At 41.2% G+C, this 21,321-nt stretch overlaps 1 protein-coding gene across 2 annotated transcripts in view; it reads left to right on the top strand.

The window, feature by feature from the left end:
• Positions 1-21,321, top strand: part of ADAMTS18 (ADAM metallopeptidase with thrombospondin type 1 motif 18) — a 135,929-nt gene that overhangs the window by 98,849 nt on the left and 15,759 nt on the right. For both annotated transcript variants that reach the window (XM_055305617.1, XM_055305616.1), the window contains exons 17-18: positions 15,618-15,759; positions 18,116-18,242. In XM_055305617.1, the coding sequence (XP_055161592.1) occupies positions 15,618-15,759; positions 18,116-18,242 (269 nt within the window). The remainder of the gene's footprint in view (positions 1-15,617; positions 15,760-18,115; positions 18,243-21,321) is intronic.

Genomic DNA, 21,321 nt, shown 5'->3' with positions numbered 1-21,321 from the left:
AAAGCGAAAAATGCTATTCCATCCACAGAAAGTATAAGTCTGTGAAAGAAAGCACTTTCTCTCTTGGCCTCTTAAAATTTCTGAATGTTCGCTAAGTTCTTATTATAGTGTAAAATTCAGCAGAAGGGTATGTTTGTCAAAATACATGGGGATGGCATTGGGGAGATAATGTTTTTCTCCTTCATATGTATTAATAGATCCTCCCAATATCTTAGCTAGTTCCCATCTTCAACCACTGTGGTATATTTTGATCTAGATAGCTACTTTCAAAGCAGTTTTCCCCATTCACTTCCATGCCTGGTAAAAATAAAATTAAACAAACGTTCATTGGGCACCGAATTTTTTGCCCAGTCGTGTATGAGGCATTGGAGATGCACAAGTGGGTAAGACATAAATCATGTTGCCAAAACATTATAGTCTGTAAAGAGTGAATTTTATATGTGGATCCCATTCTTGTTAGAAGCAACATAGGTTAGAACAAGGAACATCTATACAAATGGTTGGCTCTGCTATTCCCTATGTCACTTTGCATGAGTCACTTAAACTCTCTGGGTCCCAATCTTCTCATTTGAGGCTAAACTAATGTCTTCCACTCTATCCTACGGCAGCACCCTGAGGTGCTTTTATAGCACCCCAAACCCCATAATTGCAGAAAGAGGACGTACTCCTCTTTGTAGCCTCCAAAACTTATTGAATCATTAAGTTGTACACCTGAAACAGATATAACCCTGTGTGTCAACTACTCAAGTAATAATAGTATTAATAAAGCAAATGAAAGGAGAGCTTCTGACCAAAGTCAGGAGTGACAAGCCGAGAGGCCAGCCTTCTCCTTTTCACATCCCAGCCCTTCAGTCCCAACCACGGTCATAATCCGAAGTCCTCTGCAGAGGTCTGAACTTCCGTGATACACATTTTAAAAACCACTGGATTGCACCATCTCTTAGGACTAGTTCTCAAAGTATATGGTTGAAAGTTCAGTAGAGTGAATAGCATTTAAAGGAATGAAATTTGAGCTCCTAAATTGCATTTGAGGAATCAATATGCTTCCTAAAATCCTTGCCTTTCCCAAAGTGAATGATTTGCACATAAGAAGTTGCTGACCAGTTTGTTCAGAGCAGATTTAGTTTAATTTGGGAGAGTAGCAACTTGCCGTCCCAGGGTGGTAGATTTTATCAGATCTTTTCACTCCCCCCCCCCCGCCCCCGCCGGGTGTAGCCTAGTGCAAGGAAGGGTAATGCAATCCTGGGAATAATTGACTGCTGTCAGTTAACTTGTGGCCTGACACCAAAAAGAAGTGCCTTCTGCGTCTGGTTCTTTTTACATGTCAAAACCTTATAGAATGTCTTCATAGGGAAGCTCAGTTTAAACTAAATGGAAAACAGACCTTCACTTCTATCACTGAGTCACCCAATTTAAAATGCAGTCTCTGTTACAAACATTCATTCTTCTTGGAACCTTGACTCTACATGTTTCAACATTTGCAACAGGTGGATGTCAATTTAAACAGAGCTGGCTGCATTGATTTCCTTGGTGGCCAAGGGAAATTCCTAAGAGTAATCAAGGATTTATATGATTGTCTTAGGCCTTAAATTTTTAAGGCATTATTTAAGTCCATCAATCAAGTTTTTATTTTGAAGTACATTTGTACATATACATGTAAATGACTTGAAGAAAAGGAGCTAATTTTCAGGACCCTGTATTACATTTCTGCATCACCCAGGGAAAAACTATTTCATACACTTACGTACCCCAGCAATAAAAAAAAATCAATATTGATTTGGCAATCATATGCTTTCTGAGATCACTACAGAGACAGTTATTATAAACTAGATAATTTCCACATATTTCTTCTCTTCAACATATTCCCCACAACATAAATCTGGCATAAAATCTATAGAATTTATCATTGAACCAGTATGCTCATTAGTCATCAGAAGGATTGAAAAGTCAGCTTGTATGTTAAGTCTTTAGGATATTATGTATGGGCCTCACCACCTAATGTATATTTTATTGGGTTTGGGAACGTGAGAGAAGCTAAATGTGTTACTTCTATACCCACGTAGCTAGATTGGGTGTGTGTGTGCGTGTGTGCGTGTGTGTTATGTAAGGAATTAGATTTTGAACTGGCAGAAATGTGAAAACTGATCATCAGAGTTGAAATTTACACATGCTTTCGTCAAAAAATGGTCATTTAATCTGAAGTATACACAGGTATGTTGGGCTTTTTTTGAGGGTAGCTGAAAACTTGGTATTTTTCCATGTTGAGGTTGAGATATAGGTAATGTAAGGTCACGCCCTTTGTACTTTGTTCAAGCACAGGGTAAAAAGCCTGTTTAACGTACAGTTTTAAGAGACCTTGAGAAGAATTAAAAAAAAAATTGGGGCACCTGGAGGGCTCCGTTGGTTAAGCGTCCAGCTCTTGGTTTTGGCTCAGGTCATGGCCTCAGGGTCGTGGGATCGGAGCCCTGAATTGGGTTCCGCTCAGCATGGAGTCTGCTTGAATTCTCTGTCTCCTTCTCCCTCTGCCCCTCCCCTCTGCACTCATTCTCTCTCTCTACCTCTCTCTCTCTCTCCTCCCAAAACAAACAAATTAATCTTTTATAAACACGCAGAATTTATTTTTCATGATCAGGAATCTCCTTAGAGATGACACAGTTTTTAGAAGCAGCCGAAGGTGAGCTTTTTTGCTACTTGATAGTTGATGCATTCTCTCCTTGTCATCCTCTCCCCTCCCCCTTATTCCTCTCCTCCCTTCTGGCTCGCTCTTCCACTTCTTCTCTGTCTCCCTCATTTTCTCTTTCTCCATCCCTCTGTCTCTCTGTGTCTCTGTCTCTGACACCCCAAACAACTGACTCACACTCTGTGTCAAAGCAGCATACCGTCAGAGGGAAGGTGAGGAAATTCATCACCGGTGTTTCATTGTAAAGTCACCTCATCTCTGGCTGATAAACAGGATTCAGGATGACAGGATACCACAGGTTGCCATTCGGAGACCGAAATATGATCCCCTATGTTTTTACAGCATTCATTCCTTTTTTTAAGACGTCTTCAAAAGAAAAGCTCTCTTTTATGTTGAGGACTTCCTCCTCCCTATTAGGCAGCGTGGGAGTGTTTAACTCTTTGGAAGCCCTCCTGCGTTTCACAGTGTCCTGCCCCCGACGGCAGGGCAGCAGCCTTGGCAATGCCAGTGCGTGAGAAGTCACTTCGCCACAAGCCAGGGCAGAGAGAGACCTCTAAGGAAAACTGCAATAAACAACTTGGTCCACACTTGGGCCCAAGGCGATGATGGGGGCGGCGGGGAGCGGGTGGCGGGCACACGATTGATCGGGGACACAGTGGCCTGTGCCCCACGAGCTCCCCCTCCAGCTCTTGCGCCCGGACCAGGTCGGGGTGGGGGGGGCGCAGGGGGGGCAGCCAAGTCGCTGGACTGAGCGAGGAACCAAAACACAAGAGGCAAAGCAGTAATGGGGAAGTAATTCGGAACAGATGATGCGAACCTCAGACTCCGGAGGACGATTCAGAGGTGCTTTTTTGATGCCACATCATTCATCTAGAGGCTGCCATTCGCTATTTGAAGTGTGGCCTCCGGTTAATTCATGGCAAATGCTTCCGTGACGGCCGGAGCACACTATTTATTTCTGATCATTAGACTCGGAGGCAGGCCGGCGGGTGAACGAGAAGTGGAGCCAGGCTCGCGTGTCCGCCCACACCTTTGAAGGCGCCTAATAGGTGCACGGCCCGTCCCCAGCGGAGTCCGTGCTGCCTCCTGTCGCACCAGAGCCCTGATGACACCTGGTCGTGTTCTTCCAGCCTGGAAGCAATCCAGAAGGCAAAGACCACTGGCGGAGCTGCGACATCACGGGGGCTTCCAGGAATTGCAGGGCCTTAGCAAAAGGTGACAGCACGCCGCCCAAAGCTGTCCCTTCCCTGAGCGTCAGCCGGCCTGTAACGTCCTGTGCGAGTCTCAGTTTATCCAGAAGGGCCAACCTACAAAGTGGGTCGGATCTCAGTCGTCACGAGAGCAACTGGGTAAAACATCCAAACGAACACAGGAGAAGACGGACTGAGGGAATGAGAAGTCGTGGAGGCTCAACCCAGCCCTTGGCCCGTTCGGGAAATACAGGTTCCAGGTGTGAGCCCAAAGCAGCAGGCACACGCTCCAGTGAGCCGCTGAATCCCCGGGAGACAGTCTTTCCAGCAGCTCGTACAGGGTTCAGAGCTTCTGTTTGATTTTTAAAAAAGATTTTATTTATTCATTCATGAGAGACACACATACACAGAGAGAGGCAGAGACACAGGCAGAGGGAGAAGCAGGCTCCCTGCGGGGAGCCTAATGCAGGACCCGAACCCAGGATCCCGGGAACACGACCTGAGCTGAAGGTGGGTGCTCAACCACTGAGCCACCCGGGCGTCCCAGTGTTCAGAATTTTAAAGTGCGGTCCCGGACATTGTGTTTCAGGGTTTGGGGAAGAGTGTTATAAGAGAGAAGATGTCAAGTTGGAGTCAGTGTCAGAGACCTGAGTCCCAGTGTTGCCACTTAACTGGCCCGTGCCCCTGGAATTGGTCTATTCAGCTACAGGACTGGGGTATGAGCAGCACTCAGCCTTCCTCATGATACATGGTATTGTTACCAACTTTAAATGAGACGATGCACATACAGTACTTCGGCATGCAATAAATGCAATAAGCATTGCTGTTATTTCAAAGCGGTCAAATGAATTATTGAGGACAAGAAACAAGCTTCCTAGCTTGTATTAATTAAAAAGCCAGTCTTTAAAGCCTCCCTATAACTCTGATTTACATGGGAGAATTAGGACTTTTTTTTTTCAAAGGGCCTTAAATGAGGGGGCCCCTGGGTGGCTCAGTCCATTGAGCATGGGACTCTTAATTTCTGCTCAGGTGATGAGATCGAGCCCCACATGGGACTCCACATGCAGCTCGGAATCTGCTTGGGATCCTCTCCCTTTGCCCCTCTCCGCCACGTCCATGTGCATGTGCTCTCTCTCAACAAAATAAATCAATCTTTAAAAAATTAAAATTAAAATAATAAAAGGCCTTAAATGAAGAAAATGCAACACTGGTTGAAGGCATTCATAGTTTTAACATTAAATATTAAAAGTGGGAGCAAAAGAAAGATGTTTACCAAGATTACTCAACGTGTCCTTTGTTTTAACTTCCTATGCCCTAGGCAGAAACCAAACCCCCTTCCCTCAGAGGGCAGTTGGTAGAGTCCAGCCCGTCTGTGGTTTTCCAACTTAAGAAGCTGTAAATTTTATAACTCTGCACCCTGCGGTCAAAGCTGCTGAATGTTGTGTCTGAAGTCAGGTGGTTCGTGTGTTAAAGGTAGACATTAAACAGTTCTACTGAGGACCTGGAAGTAGTTAAGGAGGTTGCTTGCCAGCTGTAAATTAGAGACCCAGTGCCAGTTGGCTGGAAAATTCTCTGGACTAAGTCCAGTTAAGTAGACTGAATCACTGGCGGTCTTTCTAAATTTGTGCATTTACCAGCTCGCTGTACAGTCTGACATGCAGCATGGGGTGGCTCTGAAATGGCAGTTATTGTGGATTTCTGCCACTGACGGAGGGTGGGGGGCATTCCCGTGACCTGGAGGGCATCTGCGTTCTCCACTAGTGCTGAGAACAGTTATTGACTGCTTTTGACAAGGTTGCTGAAAATGCTTTAAAATAGATGCGAGTGGCAGGGACTATCATGTTCTAAATCACCCCTTATTCCGGATGTTTCCAGACGTGTTGCCCAGCATTCATGGGGGCAGCTGGAGTCTCGGCTGTGTGGTTATCGTGCATCATGCTCGTGCTCTCCAGGTTTGGGTGGGACAGCCTGTGATCAAAGGGATGGCCAGGGTCACACTGAGGCACTTAGGTGCAAGCCCACCTCACCAGAGGCTATAGTCCCCATATGGGAAGGGTGGGTGACATCAAGGTTAGACCACAGGGCCATTTAGAACTTGTGTCTTAAAACTGATACAGGTGACAACCTTAGAGATCAGACAAAGCTGGCCTCGTGGATGTGGGACCGGCAAAGTCCACAAAGCCTCATGCTCAGAAGGACTCTGTGTTTGGTTTACTGCTCTGCTGTCACTAACTTGAAAGTCTTAATAATTTTTAAAAATAGGGATCCCTGGGTGGCGCAGCGGTTTGGCGCCTGCCTTTGGCCCGGGGCGCGATCCTGGAGACGTGGGATCGAATCCCACGTCGGGCTCCTGGTGCATGGAGCCTGCTTCTCCCTCTGCCTGTGTCTCTGCCTCTCTCTCTCTCTCTCTCTCTCCCTCTGTGACTATCATAAATAAAAAAATAAAAATAAATTAAAAAAATAAAATAAATAAAAATACTTTATTTATTTGAGAGAGGGGCAGAGGGAGAAGCAGACTCCTGCCAGGCAGGGAGCCTGATGAGGGGCTCCATCCCAGGACCCCGAGATCATGACCGGAGCCGAAACCAGACCTTTAATCAACTAAGCCACTCAGGTGCTCCAATAATGTTTCTTAAACAAGAGGTCTTGCGTTTTCATTTTGTATCAGGCCCTACAATTTCTGTAGCCATTCTTTAGGATTGATTTTTTTGTTTTTTAAAGACAGTCCTCTCTTTTGAGAATAGGATGAAAGAGTGACTAACAGAGATTCTATTAACTAGGCAGACACACTGTTACCAAAGGATTGACTATTGTGCTCGCTTTGGCAGCACATATACGAAAGGATTGACTATTTGCTGCATCAAATAGTGAGAGGCAAGATGATTGCTATGTAGTCTGTTCTTGGTCATTTTTCTTCTCAATACAGGATAAAGAAAAAGGCAGAGAATACCTTAATTATCATTGAGAAGCAAATAATATAATTGGCAAGTACTCATCTTTTATATACTTGGCCTTGATATCTATTTATTTAAATAATTACTGTCTTTCAGAGGCCTTTATAAGCTGATGTTAGACACTTAAGTCAACTTTGCTGGTTTATACAAATATTGTCTTTCAGTCTACTTGATGGCACACACGACTCTGCATGTGAATTTACAGCAACATAGACCATTTACTCAAGCCTTAAGTCATTTGACTTTTAGTGCTGAGAATCTTTTATTAATTTATGCATTCACTGAATGCATTAATGTGTTCCGCAAACAAAATATAAATGATGTGTCCTGTGTGCCATATATTATATGAATACATTCATATAATGTTGTGAATATTTGTAATAAATTGTGTAAGTTATTTCTCTTCTTGCTTTGGCTGGCTGAGTAAACTTAGTACTTTGATAATATAAAGTGGATTAGTAGCCCTCTTGGAATCAAATCTTTGGGGCTGTTTTTAGTTTTAGCTCAAGAATGTTACTCTTCAGGTTAATACTTATCCTTCCAAATTCATTCTATGAGGCCAGCATTACCATGGTACCAAAACTAGATAAATATCCCACTAAAATAGAGAACTACAGGCTACTGTCTCTGATACGTAGATACAAAAATCCTCCACAAACTAGCAAACCAAATCCAACAATACATTTAAAAAAATCATTTGCCATGATCAAGTGGGATCTATTCCTGGGTTGCAAGAGTGGTTCAATATTTGCAAATCAATCAACATGATACATCACATTAATAAGAGAAAGGATAAGAACCATCAGATAATTTCAACAGACATTGAAAAGCATTTGACAAAGTACAACGTCTATTCATGGTAAAAACCTTCAACAAAGTAGGTTTAGAGGGAACATGACTCAACATACTAATTAGCCATATTTGAAAAACCCACAGCTAATATCCTCAGTGAGGGAAGAACAGAGCTTTTTCTGTATGGTCTAGACAAGACAGGGATGTCCACTCTCACCACTGTTACTCAGCATAGTACTGCAAGTCCTAGCCACAGCAATCAGACAACAAAAAGAATTAAAAGGCTCCTACACCAACAAGAAAGAAGTAAAACTTTCACTATTTGCAGGTGACATGACACTCTGTATAGAAAACCCTAAAAAATCCACCCAAAAAACTGCTGGAACTGATAAATGAATTCAGTAAAGTCACAAGATATGGAACCATTATACAGAAATCTGTTGCATTTCTATATACCAATAATGAAGCAGTAGAAAGAGAAATTAAGCAATCAGTTCCATTTATAATTGCACCAAAAATAATAAGAAATAAACCTAACCAAAGAGGACTATACTCCAAAAACTATTAAAGCACTGATGAAAGAAATTGAAGATGACAGAAAGAAGTGGAAAGACATTCCCTGCTCGTAGATTGGAAGAATATTGTTTAAATGTCTATACTACCCAAAGCAATCCACACATTTAAAGCAATCTTTGCTAAAATACCAACAGCATTTTTCACAGAGCTTGATTAAACAATCCTAAAATGTGTACGGAATGTACAAATTTGTGTGGAAAGACCCCGAATAGCCAAAGCAATCTTGAAAAAAGCAAAGCTGGAAGCATCACAATTCTGGACTTCACATTATATTATAAAACTATAACAAACAAAATTCTGTACTGGCACAAAAATAGACACGTAGATGAATGGAGCAGAATAGGTATCATGCTGAATGAAGTAAGTCAATCGGAGAAGGACAAACATTATATGGTCTCATTCATTTGAGGAATATAAAAAATAGTGAAAGGGAACAAAGGGGAAAGGAGAGAAAATGACTGAAAATATCAGTGAGGGTGACAGAGCATGAGAGACTCCTAACTCTGAGAAACAAACAAGGGGTGGTGGAAGGGGGAGGTGGGCGGGGGGTTGGGGTGACTGGGTGACAGGCACTGAGGGGGGCGCTTGATGGGTTGAGCACTGGGTGTTATGCTATATGTTGGCAAATTGAACTCCAATAAATTAAAAAAAAAACAGAAATGAATCCACAATTACATGGTGAATTAATCTTTGGCGAAGTCGGAAAGAATATCCAAGAGGAAAAAGACCATCTCTTCAACAAACGTTGTTGGGAAAACTGGACACAACATGCAAAAAAAAAAAAAAAAAAAAAAAAAACAAAAAACAAAACTGTACTGCTTCCTTATACAATACCCAAAAATCAATTCAAAATGGATTAAAGACCTAAATGTGAGAAGACCTGAAACCATAAAAATCCTAGAAGAGAACACAGGCAGTAACTTCTTTGATGTTAGCCATAGCAACTGCTTTCTAGATATGTCTCCTGAAGCAAGGGAAACAAAAGCAAAAATAAACCATTGGGACTACATCAAAATATAAAACTTCTGCACAGCAAAGGAAACTATCAACAAAACTAAAAGACCTCCTGAATGGGAAATATTTGAAAATGTTATTTGAAAATGACATATCGAATTAAGAGTTAGAATCTAAAACATATTTTAAAAACTCATAAAACTCAACTCCCTAAAACCAAATAATCCAACTAAAAAACAGAAGACATGAACAGACATTTCTCCAAAGAAAACATATAGATGGCCAATAGACATATGAAAAGATGCACAATGTCACCAATCATCAGGAAAATACAGATCAAAACTACAATAAGATGTCACTTCACACCTGTCAGAATGGCTAAAATCAACAACACAAGAAATAGCAGGTATTGGCAAAGATGTGGCGAAAAGAGAACCCTCTACTGTTGGTGGGAATACAAACCGGTGCAGCCTCTCTGGAAAGCAGTATGGAGGTTTCTCAAAAAGTTAAAAATAGAACTACCCTACAATCCAGCAATTGCAGGACCATTTACCAAAAGAATACAAAAATATTAATTCAAAGGGATATGTGAACCCTAATATTTGTAGCAGCATTATCTACAATAGCCAAATTATGAAAACAGCCCAAGTGTCCAAGTGAATTGGTAAAGATGTGGCATATACATACAAAGGAATATTAGCCATCAGAAAGAATGGAATCTTGCTATTTGCAATGACATGGATGGAGCTAGAAAGTCTTATGCTAAGCAAAATAAGTCAGTCTGAGAAAGACAAATACCACATGATTTCACTCATAAGTGTAATTTAAGATACAAAACAAATGAGCAAGGAGGGGCAGAGGCAGGGAACAAACTAAGAAATGGAGTCTTAAATAGAGAACAAACTGAGCATTACCAGAAGAGAGATGGATGCGTGGCCGGAGGGGGAGTGAAATAGGTGATGGGGATGAAGGAGTGCACTTGTGTGCTGTATGGAGGTGCTGAGTCACTATATTGTACACCTCAAACTAATATTATACTGTATGTTAACTAACCGGAATTTAAATAATTTTTTAAAATTAAAGTTTTACCCTTCAGAGGATCCTTAGATATTTTTGTTTAAACTGTGAGGCAAGAAAAATGGGAAACTCGGTATAAAGGTTTGCCCCTCATAAGGGAATAGAAATCCTCAAAGAAAAAATTCTCTGTTGTTTTGTGGCTTCTTTGTGGAAATCATCACCAAGATAGTTTATTAATGAAATGACAGCTTACAAAGCTTCTTCAGTTAGTCATGTGATCTGTTCCCCCCTGCCCCCACCCCAAATTTCACAGTAGCATTTGATGTTCCTTCACAGGTTCTAAGGCACTTTGTTTGTAATCCCTTAAGTAACTGTCAGCAAGCGATTTTTATAATACTAAATGGTACAGCCTTATCTCCTCTATTGGAGAATATGGCTCCTCCTCAGCCCTAGAGCACCTTCACCATGGAAATCAGAAGAGGTGATGATGGTAGCTCAGACCAGAGAAGCAATAGTAGTGATAGACAAAGTGAGACATGATCAGATTGGAGGTACACGGAACAACCATGTCCTGATTGATCAGATGCAGAGTGGGAGAAAAAGGAGATCAGGATGCTTCCAACTTTTTTATTTTGGCCCGAACAATTGGAAAGAACAATTGCCATTACATGGGATTGAGAAGAGTAGGTTACAGAGAGGAGAGCCATGAGTTCCATATTGTATGATGATAGGCCTTTTCAACATTCAAGTAGAGCTACTCCCTAGGCAGCTGAATGTGTGAATCTGGACCTCAGAGGATGGGTTTCATCTCCAGCTCTGCTGCCTAACAGGGGAGCTTCTATCCACATATGGTTATTTAAGTTTAGATGTAAATTAAATGTAAAGTTTATTCAGTCATAGTAGTATGCCAGAGCTCAGTAGCCACATGTGGCTTGTGGCTACCATGTGAAGCAACATGGGATTATAGTACCCTATCATCACTGTAGAATGTTCTCTTGGAAAATGTGGGGAGTTGTGATTTGGGAGTAGTCAGCATATGAACTGTACTTAAAATCAGAAATCACTTGAAATCACCTACAGGAATGTATGTAGAAAGGGAGACAGAACATGAAGACTCCTAACTCTGGGAAACGAACTAGGGGTGGTGGAAGGGGAAGAGGGAGGGGGGTGGGGGTGAATGGGTGACGGGCACTGAGGGGGGCACTTGACGGGATGAGCACTGGGTGTTATTCTGTATGTTGGCAAATTGAACACCAATAAAAAATAAATTTATTATTTAAAAAAGAACGTATGTAGACAAACAAGAGGTAAAGAGGTTGGAGGTCACTTTGATAATAAATCATTAGAAGATGAGGATTCAAGCAAAGAAACTAGGAAGGAAGTTCTGTGAGGCAGGAAAAGAACTGAGATAATGAGCTTCTGGTAGCAAAGCAAGGAGGAAGTGATCAGTGTGTCCAGTAAGATGGGGCCCATCAACTATTGGATATGGCAGGGTGCCCTTGAAAGAACAGTTTCAGTGATGTGCGGGGGAGGGATGTTTGATTCAGAAGGATCATGGGTGAATGAGAAAAGCTATGGAGACAAAGAGTAAAGACAGCTCTTTGAGGGATTTTTGCTGTAAAGGGAATCAGTGAAATGGGACATGAGCTGGAGAGATTAAGTAGAGATCTATCCCACCCACTTATGTGGAGTATTATTAAGATGAGAGAGATGATAGCATGCTTGATGCTGATGGAAAAGATCTAATAGGGAAATTTCAGTAAAGCTCAAGATAAGGGGAGTGGGCAACTATAGTAGTGGTGTCATTATATAGATGCGGGAAGATGGAATCTGGAGGGTGGGGGAGAACCTGGACCAAACAGGAGCTAGAGTAGGGCATCCTGGGTAAAAGAAGGAGAGCTAGAGTATGAGTACAGATGCAGAAACAAGTTTGACAGAGGAGATGGTGTAAATTCTCCTTGTTGGTAGCATTGATAATTCTCTATGGGTAGCTTTCCTGGAGGCTGAGAGAAACTTAACATCTTGATTGGTTTTGTTTAATAATAATGACACTTGCTGCTTAATTTTTTTTCTTAAGCTACATCCTACTGTTCACAGCAACATTTTAAAATGTTTCACAGTGAAACCACAGGCCACGTATGGCTTAGGTTCTAGAGTCTGTCTAAAAGATGAAAGTAGAATATATTTTCAATGCCCACTGAAAGTGTGTTAAACCCCTCTGAAATCACCACAACGTAAGTCTTTTAAACTCAAAAGGCAAGAACTAATATTTTTAATTTTTCTCACATTTCCATTGGGCACCCTTTTGCCCTATAGTAGTCAAAGCCAGGATCTAGTTTGAATGAAAGAGAATGGGATGGTCTTAGGAAGTGGAGATAAGTGAGTAGATTTATTTCTCTGTCATGCTTAACACTTGAACATGTCTCCCTTACGCCTGTGTGTGATACAACTCCCTGTGTTGTAAAAATCATCCTGCCCCATGGGCTTTAGTGCTCACTATATTTCCTATGTACTTCACCTACGTTTTACTGCTACACATGGGCAGGTGCACTGTATTACTCTCTCCTAGGAGATCTCTGTACAAAGAGATTTTGTATAAAGAGGTATGGCACAGAGAAAACAAACCCAAAGTGTTACTTACAAGATACTACTTTAATTGAAGGAGAAATTGAGTTGAAATGTCAAGGAGCATCAAGATTATTTTCGGAATGTAAAACCTCTCTCAGAATTCTAGTTTGCAAATAAAACTCTAAGTTGTTTACTTAATATCAAGAACAGTTGTATGACAGAGCTATAAAAAGAAGAAAAGGACTAGAAAGATCCTCAAAAGTAAGACTTCTAGGACCTTGATTTTGACGTTTTCATTGGTGACTAATGAGAATTTGGCATTTGTCTGTTTTAACGGTATTATTACCTGCTGAGTGTTGGTTTGGGTTTGGATGGGGGCGACGGGAACAAAGACCCATCTGTCAGCATGTTGGTTGTTTCTGGAAGGCACCAAGATTCATTTTGTTGTACAACAAATGATGTTCACACCATGGAATCTTCAGAGTAAGCCATAATATTCCTGGAGACATTGAAACTAATAGCAAAGTGGAAACCACTTTGTAGCATCCTGAGCAGTGGTCTGGTATAATGAAGGTCCTTGAGCAGCTGCCACCCACCCAGCTTTAACTGAAGTGGGATCCCACCAGACAGAGATAGAGCCAGGGCTTCCTATTTTTAGCTGGAAATCTGCTTTGCTCTTTGGGCATGAATGCCCAGTCCTAGTGGTAAACTATTTTCCACAAGACTCCTGGGGTGGGAGAGAAACAGCTATTTATACTCATGTTGGAAATTAAAAGAAGGAAAAAAAAAGAAAAGCAATATTTAAGAAAAGAGAGCATCAGAAAAGGAGGCAAATAATGTTTGCCTACACCAAAAGCAATGTGATAAATTTCAGTATTTAGGCACATTTTGTTGGTGGTCCCATTCTATTTTAAGTTTATTCACTAGTCATCTGTGTGATTCTGTACAAGTTCTTTCTTGTCAGTTTTTTTCCCAATGAAAAAATAAGCAGCTATATTGTAGAGCTATTATAGGAATGTTTTGAGATAATGCATAGAAAATGCCCAGCAAAAGGCCTAACAAGTAGGATCTGCCAGTCAACGATTGCTCTTATTTTAGTGGCCAGACCTTATAGGATCAGATTTATCCTAAATACTTGTCCTTTTTTTAAAATTCAAATTCTAGTTAATATACAATGCAATCTTAGTTTCAGGTTTATAATATATTGATTCAGCACTTTCATACATCACCTGGTGCTTATCAGGACAAGTGCACTCCTTAATCCCCATCACCTGTTTCGTCCCCCCCACCTCCCGACCACCCACCCCCACTCTGGTAACCTTCAGTGTGTTCTCTAGAGTTAAGACTCTGTTTCTTGGGCATGTGGGTGGCTCAGTCAGTTGGGTGTCTGCCTTTGGCTCAGGTCATGATCTCAGGGTCCTGAGATCAAGTCCCTTGTTGGGCTCCATGCTCAGTGGGGAGCCTGCTTTCCCCTCTCCTGCTCTCCCTGCTTGGGCTCTCTCTATCCCAAATAAATAAATGAAATCTTTAAAGAAAGACTCTGCTTCTTGGGCCACTCTCTCTCATTCACCCCCCCATGCTCATTTGTTTTGTTTCTTAAATTCTACATATAAGTGAGCTCATATGGTATTTGCCTTTCTCTGACTTATTTCACTTAACATCATACTCTCTAGCTCCAACCGTTTCATTGCAAATAGCAAGATTTCGTTCTTTTTTATAGCTGAGTAATACTCCATTGTATATAATACCACCTCTTCTTTATCCATCAACCAATGGACGCTTGGGCTATTCCATAATTTGGCTATTGTAGATGATGCTGCTATAAACATTGGAGTGCATGTATCCCTATGAATTTGTATTTTTGTATTCTTTGAGTAAATCTTAGTGTAATTGCTGGATCATAGGGTAGTTATATTTTTAGCTTTTTGAGGAACCTCCATACTGTTTTCCACAGTAGTGCTCCAGTTGGCATTCCCACCAGCAGTGCAGAAGGAGCCTTCTCTCTCTGCATCCTTGCCAACACCTGCTCTTTCTTGTGTTGTTGATTTTAGCCATTCTGGCTGGTGTGAGGTGATATCTCATTGTAGTTTTCATTTGTCCTTCCTTGGTGATCAGTGATGTTGAGCATCTTTTCTTGTATCCTAAGTCCATTTGATATTAAAGAGATTAAATCCATTCCTGTATATACATTACCAACCCCTACTTCTGATCCTATTTATTTTTGTCTTATCCGTTTATCCTGGTACAAAATCAACAGACACATTCTCTTTGGACAGATTCTCTTTGGAAATCCTACTAAAGCCTGCTTGGATTCTCAAGTGGATGATAGGGGTAGTCTGCAGTTTTTGGAGTACCTCCCTTGTGCCCAGCTTCTCATGGCATCCAGGAAACTTTAAATTGTGGCCCAGGATATATAAATATATGAATAAATACACAAATATATAAATATAAATATATTTTTTTTCAGTTTCCACCATTATCTGTGAGGCACTGCTGTGTGTTAGTACTGTGTCATGCTTTCAGGTTAAATGGGAAGATTGGACCTCATAATATAACCTTACTTCCTTCAATATACTGTAAAAAAAGAGGTTTTTTTGCTTTATTAATGGATCTTCAGAGAGTTGAAGGTTGTGGGCATATAGCAAATGTCAAGCCATATTTCCCTATTGAGCATCTATCTAAATCACAGCTTTGATGATACGGAAATACACATTTTAAAGTATCAAGGGAAAACCTGAAATCAACATAAAACATACTTGGGAACAATGGTGTGACCCAACGTTAAGGTCAAAATGTACAAATATCTTTAAAACGTTTGGTGAGATTTCTGGAATGCCAGGGTCTGACCTGTCTCTCAATCTCTGGTTTGTATCTTATGCTGTCCAGGTCCTGATGCAAGGCAAAAATCCGGGGATAGCTTGGAAGTATGCACTTCCCAAGGTCGCGAATGGAACTCAGCCAGCCTCAAAAAGGCACAGCCACGCCTGGAGTACAGTGCAGTCCGAATGCTCCGTCTCCTGTGGTGGAGGTAGTGGATTTCCCAATTCTACCTTCCAAGTCTCCTCTCAAAACAGGTTCTTTGATCTCAGACCTCTTTAAATTGTAAGATTTAAATCAGCAACAAAAGAACTGTCTTTCATGGAAACCATCCCTATGAAAAGCAAATATTATTATACTCTTTGAGAATATTCCTACAGAGAAGGAACCAAGTCTCCCAAAATCCGAGTCATTCAGAAGCAGGACTCAAAAGTTATATATCTGAATTTTGGGGGAGAAATCTACAAAATACCCCTTTATTTATATTTTTCTTTTCAGCCAACAGTTTAGTTTCTCCCTATACTGACTTTTCTGTCAGTAAGAACCTCCACTGAAGCTTGCAGAAGGTAGGGTCAGAACCAGAGGGAACACAGGCAAGGCAAACATAAGGCCTCTGTCTGAAACACGGGTGTCATATCACTGCATCCCCTCTGGGATGAGGCCAGCAAAATCTGTCTGGGGAGGAAAGTGCGTTAAATCTGAGAAATCCCTCTCCTAAGGGAGGGGAAACAACAACCATCCTCTCAGTGAGTAGAAGGCAACCGTTTTTATTTTGATCCAAAACACTCATATTTTTGTGTGTAAGGCAGTCTTTGCGCTATGCTTTCCCCTTTGAGAAGAAGAATGAAAGTCTCTAAACGGACCCATAAAACTGAAGCCTGAAGGTTTGGTCACTCATTCTCTCATCATCAGAGCATCTGGTGACGGTGGGTCTCCCAACCGTGTCCATCCCCTAAGCACAGTGGGGCATCTTGAACCCGACACAGAGCAGAAATACAGAAAATGAAGAAGTTCTTCAGTCTATGAGGCTACTTCGGGTGTTTGTGCTAATTAATAAAATACAAGGAAATACTTCTTTTTAAATATATTAAATACTTGAAAGGTAATACATTTTTATAGAAATAGATGAAGGGGATTCAGAGCCCTGAGCAATGCATAGCATTGTTGAATCAGTATGTTGTGCACCTGACACTAATACAACGCTGCATGTTATACTTAGAGAAGAAAATGTAAAATGACCAAAAGTAATACATTTTTAGTAATACACGTTTTAAAGGAAACATGCTAGGCAGAAGAAAATAATTTTCCCTAATCCTTTAATCAGCAAAAGCCAATGTTATTACTTTTGTCTGTGTCACTCTATTGTTTTCTTATGCAAGTATAAAAACAGGAGTGTTAGATGTTCTCAGACATACACCACACGGATCATATTCTTTTTTCACTGCATAGAAACCATGCTATCAATACATGTTTATACTCAGCTTTTTTGCACTTGGTCTTGAACGATGAGCAGTTTTTCATGTGTCAAATGCTCTTTGAGATCATTTGCACTAACTTCCTGGTATTTCTGGGAGAGCACATTTCCTTGGGAAGGAGAGAGAGTCCATCCATTTTCCATTTATGGGGAATGAGTCCAAGCGGAGGGAGGATTATGCTGGAGAAGTGCATTGTGGGATTCTCCCCTTGCCTTGATTCAGCAATCCCTCCACGTGACTTACAGACTGTAGTGTGTCCGAGGCATGTGAGAAGGAGAGTCCAAATGAATCAATGCTCTGGAAGTAAACGATTAACGTAAGGGAATCCTAGTGTTCGGTAAATGCCTCCTCCAAGCAGACCTACTTTGACCTAATCATTATTACAGGAGTGACTTTTCATTGTTTCTCAGATTCCATTTTAAGGAAAAATATAAACAAACAAAATTCAGAGAGGAAGCAGCATTCCTATTTGGGGAACTGACAGACAAAATTATTCACACACAAAAAATATGTGCCTCTGATGAGAAGTCCGGGGACAAACATTGCAAGTCAGGCAATAGGTGCCTCTGAAGCAAAACAACAAAACAAGAATAGCTGACAGGTTTGAATACATATTCAAATAGTTCAACTTTTTGTTTCTATCCACTTCTTATGGAAGTAGAAGATGCTTCATGGAAAAAGCAGGATAGTAGAGTTTCCACACATAATTAACCAACAGTTTTTCTTTGAAGAACATTTCCCAATAGATGGATGCAGCGCGAGTTAAAGTTTTTGAGGAGTTCCCCCTTTCCAGCCACCCTGTTTTCAGAAGGTTGTATTTGTCACTTCATGGTTCAAGAATCCGCAGAGGTCTTGAAAACTAAGAAGCTACACATTAAAACTATTAAAATATGAAAACTATGATCTTGGGGGGGGGAATGGGATTCAAATTAGTTGCAGATTTTATCAAAAGGAGGTGTTCTCCACACAGTATTTGGATTCTGTACCTTAAGTAAAACATCAGAGGCCTGCTAAGTCAGAAGCTGCACTTGGAAATGAAGTTGAATCTGGTTATCTGTAATTTTCACTTTGTAACTCTTGATGTCTTATTAGGTTACATAAGCATAAAGGCCATTTGCTTACGAGATCAAAACACTCAAGTCAGTTCCTCGTTCTGCAATGCGAGAACCAAGCCAACAACTGAACCCAAAATATGCAATGCTTTCTCCTGCCCTGCTTAGTAAGTCATCTGGAAATGTCTTTCTGGTTATATTTGTACTTGTATGCTCTTCTTGATGATATGAGAAAATTAAAACCCACTGCCGGTGCTTCTGCTCAAAAGTGACCCAGAGAGGGATCCCTGGGTGGCGCAGCGGTTTGGCGCCTGCCTTTGGCCCAGGGCGTGATCCTGGAGACCCGGGATCGAATCCCACATCGGGCTCCCGGTGCATGGAGCCTGCTTCTCCCTCTGCCTGTGTCTCTGCCTCTCTCTCTCTCATTCTATGTGACTATCATAAATAAATAAAAATTAAAAAAAAAAATTAAAAAAAAAAAAAGTGACCCAGAGAGAGATAGAATGCCCAAAAAAAGCAACAGAGAAAAGAAGACAATTGAGGTGAAAATATATAACTAGAAAAACACAGATTTGCTTTAGACTTTCATTTGATGCCAGCTGTCCAGACCTAACCACAGGATTTAAAGGTGTCTCTCTCTCTCTTTTTAAATCTTATATAGAGCCTCCTCTGAACTAAATCACACAGATATTTAAATAACACAAAATCTTATATTAGTTAAATGTACGTGTGGTTGTGTGCTTAACTTTCATATAGTCATCCAAGAATCTAAAAATCATAATACTATGCAGACCTTCAATGAAACCCCAAATGCAAATTACACAGTAGCAGGACACAAAATAAAAAGAGGTAGAGGCCAAGTGGTAATCCACTTCTGATGATGGCACTCTTTGGGGAACTGGGTGGGTTTGTTTTGGGATAGATTTTAGCCACACTATTGTTTGAACACTAATTTTAAGTAATCTTCCCAGCTGAATGGAGTCTTTTGTGTGATTTATCGTCTGCCAAATGTATTTATATAGAATTGACAGAGTTTCTTCTAAAGCAGTGTTGTGTTCGCTAATGTTTCAGACCATCTTAATGAGCAGTGTTTCCTTTGTGGTGATGCAATTATATTGCACAATACTTTTATACACATACATATATTTTTCCTTATAATAGTACATTTATCATAATTGTTTGGGGCTTCAGTTATTCACCAATCCTGTGTGCCCAGTTGTCCACCTAGTTTTTCTCCAAGAATATGGAACCAGCTGTGTCCTGAACACAGAGTAGACAAAAATTTGGTGAGCTTCCATGGGTTTTCCCGTTTTGCTAAGAATTATCTGGTTCTAAAAAAATATCCAGTGGCTCTAAGATATGGTTACCAGACAGTGTTATTGACACTTTTGGAGTAATGTCTTCCTTAGATACGTGTGTGTGTGTGTGTGTGTGTGTGTGTAGGAACTGTGAGTTTGCTTGAATGGCAAGCTGATACTTTGTGATTTTTAAGCCTCCTTCCTATTGTTGGTTATTTCTGCTAAGCAAAGAACGGGACCCTACTCATATGTCCATCCATGAAAAGAGAGAGGGCCTAGCTTGTACCCAGCTTTTAAAACTTCCATGATGACCATGTGTAGAAATGATGCTCTGCAGTAACCACTTACGATTTTTAAAAGATTTTTATTTATTTATTCATGAGAAACACAGAGAGAGAGGCACAGACAGAGGCAGAGGGAGAAGCAGGCTCCATGCAGGGAGCCTGACGTGGGACTTGATCCCGGGTCCCCAGGATCACACCGTGGGCTGAAGGCGGAGCTAAACTGCTGAGCCACCTGGGCTGCCCACTTACTGGCGATTTAAAAGCAGAACAGGCTCGTATAGTGACTGCAGGGTTGGTGTGGTAAAACAGGCAGGATCCCTTCCTTCCCTTTCTTTCCTTTCTTCTCCATGTATCATTTATATCTTGGTATTTTCTGTTGGAATAATGGGACCTTCAGGGACTGTTGTTCCCCAGATATATATTGGAAATAAGGTCTTAGACTATTCGAGTTACAGGGACAAAGGAGTTCATGTGATCTAACAGTCACCTTCCCATACAACAGCCACGTCGTCATATGCACCTACTTGGTGCCAGCCTTGGGCTGACAGTGGGGGTCTGGAGAACTTGTATTTCCTGCCACCAGTGAGCTTACAATCAAAGGGAAGAGATTGGTGTGTAAGTAAATAATTGAGAGGCAGTGAAAGATGTGCTAGGAAGAGGTCATGTGTAAAAGAGCAAGGAGGAGAAAATGGACAGTGTAGGAGCTGGGCTCGGAGGTGGGGTCAGTAGGAACTGAGGCTAGATGGGGAGTGAGCCTGGAGCCCATGGGTGCAGGACCATGTCTGGCATGCAAAAAGTCTGCCTGTGTTGTGCTCTTTCCCTACTTTCAGGGACTCATCATATTTATCACATGAAGGAAAAACTTGAATTGGGTAGACAGAAATGCCATCTTTATAGGAAAATGTTGAAACTAATAATCTCATAATAATAAGTCTCTTTTCTCTGGTAAGCCAAGGTCAGTTTTAGACAGCACTCCTATGACTGAAATGCAGAAGGTCGCCTCTGGGGGATCTTGTTTATGCTAGGCCTTCCAATCCTAGATTATCAATTAATCAACTGTAGTTGTTGGGAAGGATTAGTAGGTTTCATGGCATCACCTTTCATTCAGATACACTCCAAGCCTCAGATCACCATGAAAAATGTGGTCTGGCAATCTTTCAATAAAGAACACAAGGTTGCGTCTCTAACCCATCCATAAAGTTTAAGAGTAACCAGGATAGTTGGGGGAACTGTCTCCTTAGAAATAATTCCTATAAGACCACAGGTGAATGTGCCCCTGTCTCCTGCAGGCATCCCTCCCCGCTACTCCCCTGCCCCCCTTGGATCACTCTTCCCTCTGTCTCATTACTGTACTTTGTATTAACATCTATTACAGCAATTATCCCATAGTATTGTCCTTATTCACATATCCACCTCATCACTGTGGTGTAGACTCCTTAATGGAAAGAACATTGCCCTGTTCATTTTTCCAACCCTGATGCCTAGGAGAGTCCCTGGCACAAAGCGAAGATCCCAGTAGATTTGGCTGAATGAATGAATTGCTCAGGTTTCCAAATGGCACACGTTTCTTCCCTAGCAGAGAGCAGGAATGTGTTTTTGCCCAGAACTGTGTGGTGATTAAATATGACTCCCTATCACTCCCTTAAATATAAGCCTATCACATT

The sequence above is a fragment of the Nyctereutes procyonoides genome, unplaced genomic scaffold (assembly GCF_905146905.1).
Source record: "Nyctereutes procyonoides isolate TBG_1078 unplaced genomic scaffold, NYPRO_anot_genome, whole genome shotgun sequence".
Taxonomy (NCBI): Eukaryota; Metazoa; Chordata; class Mammalia; order Carnivora; family Canidae; genus Nyctereutes; species Nyctereutes procyonoides.
This window is presented reverse-complemented; position numbering and strand designations above follow the sequence as displayed.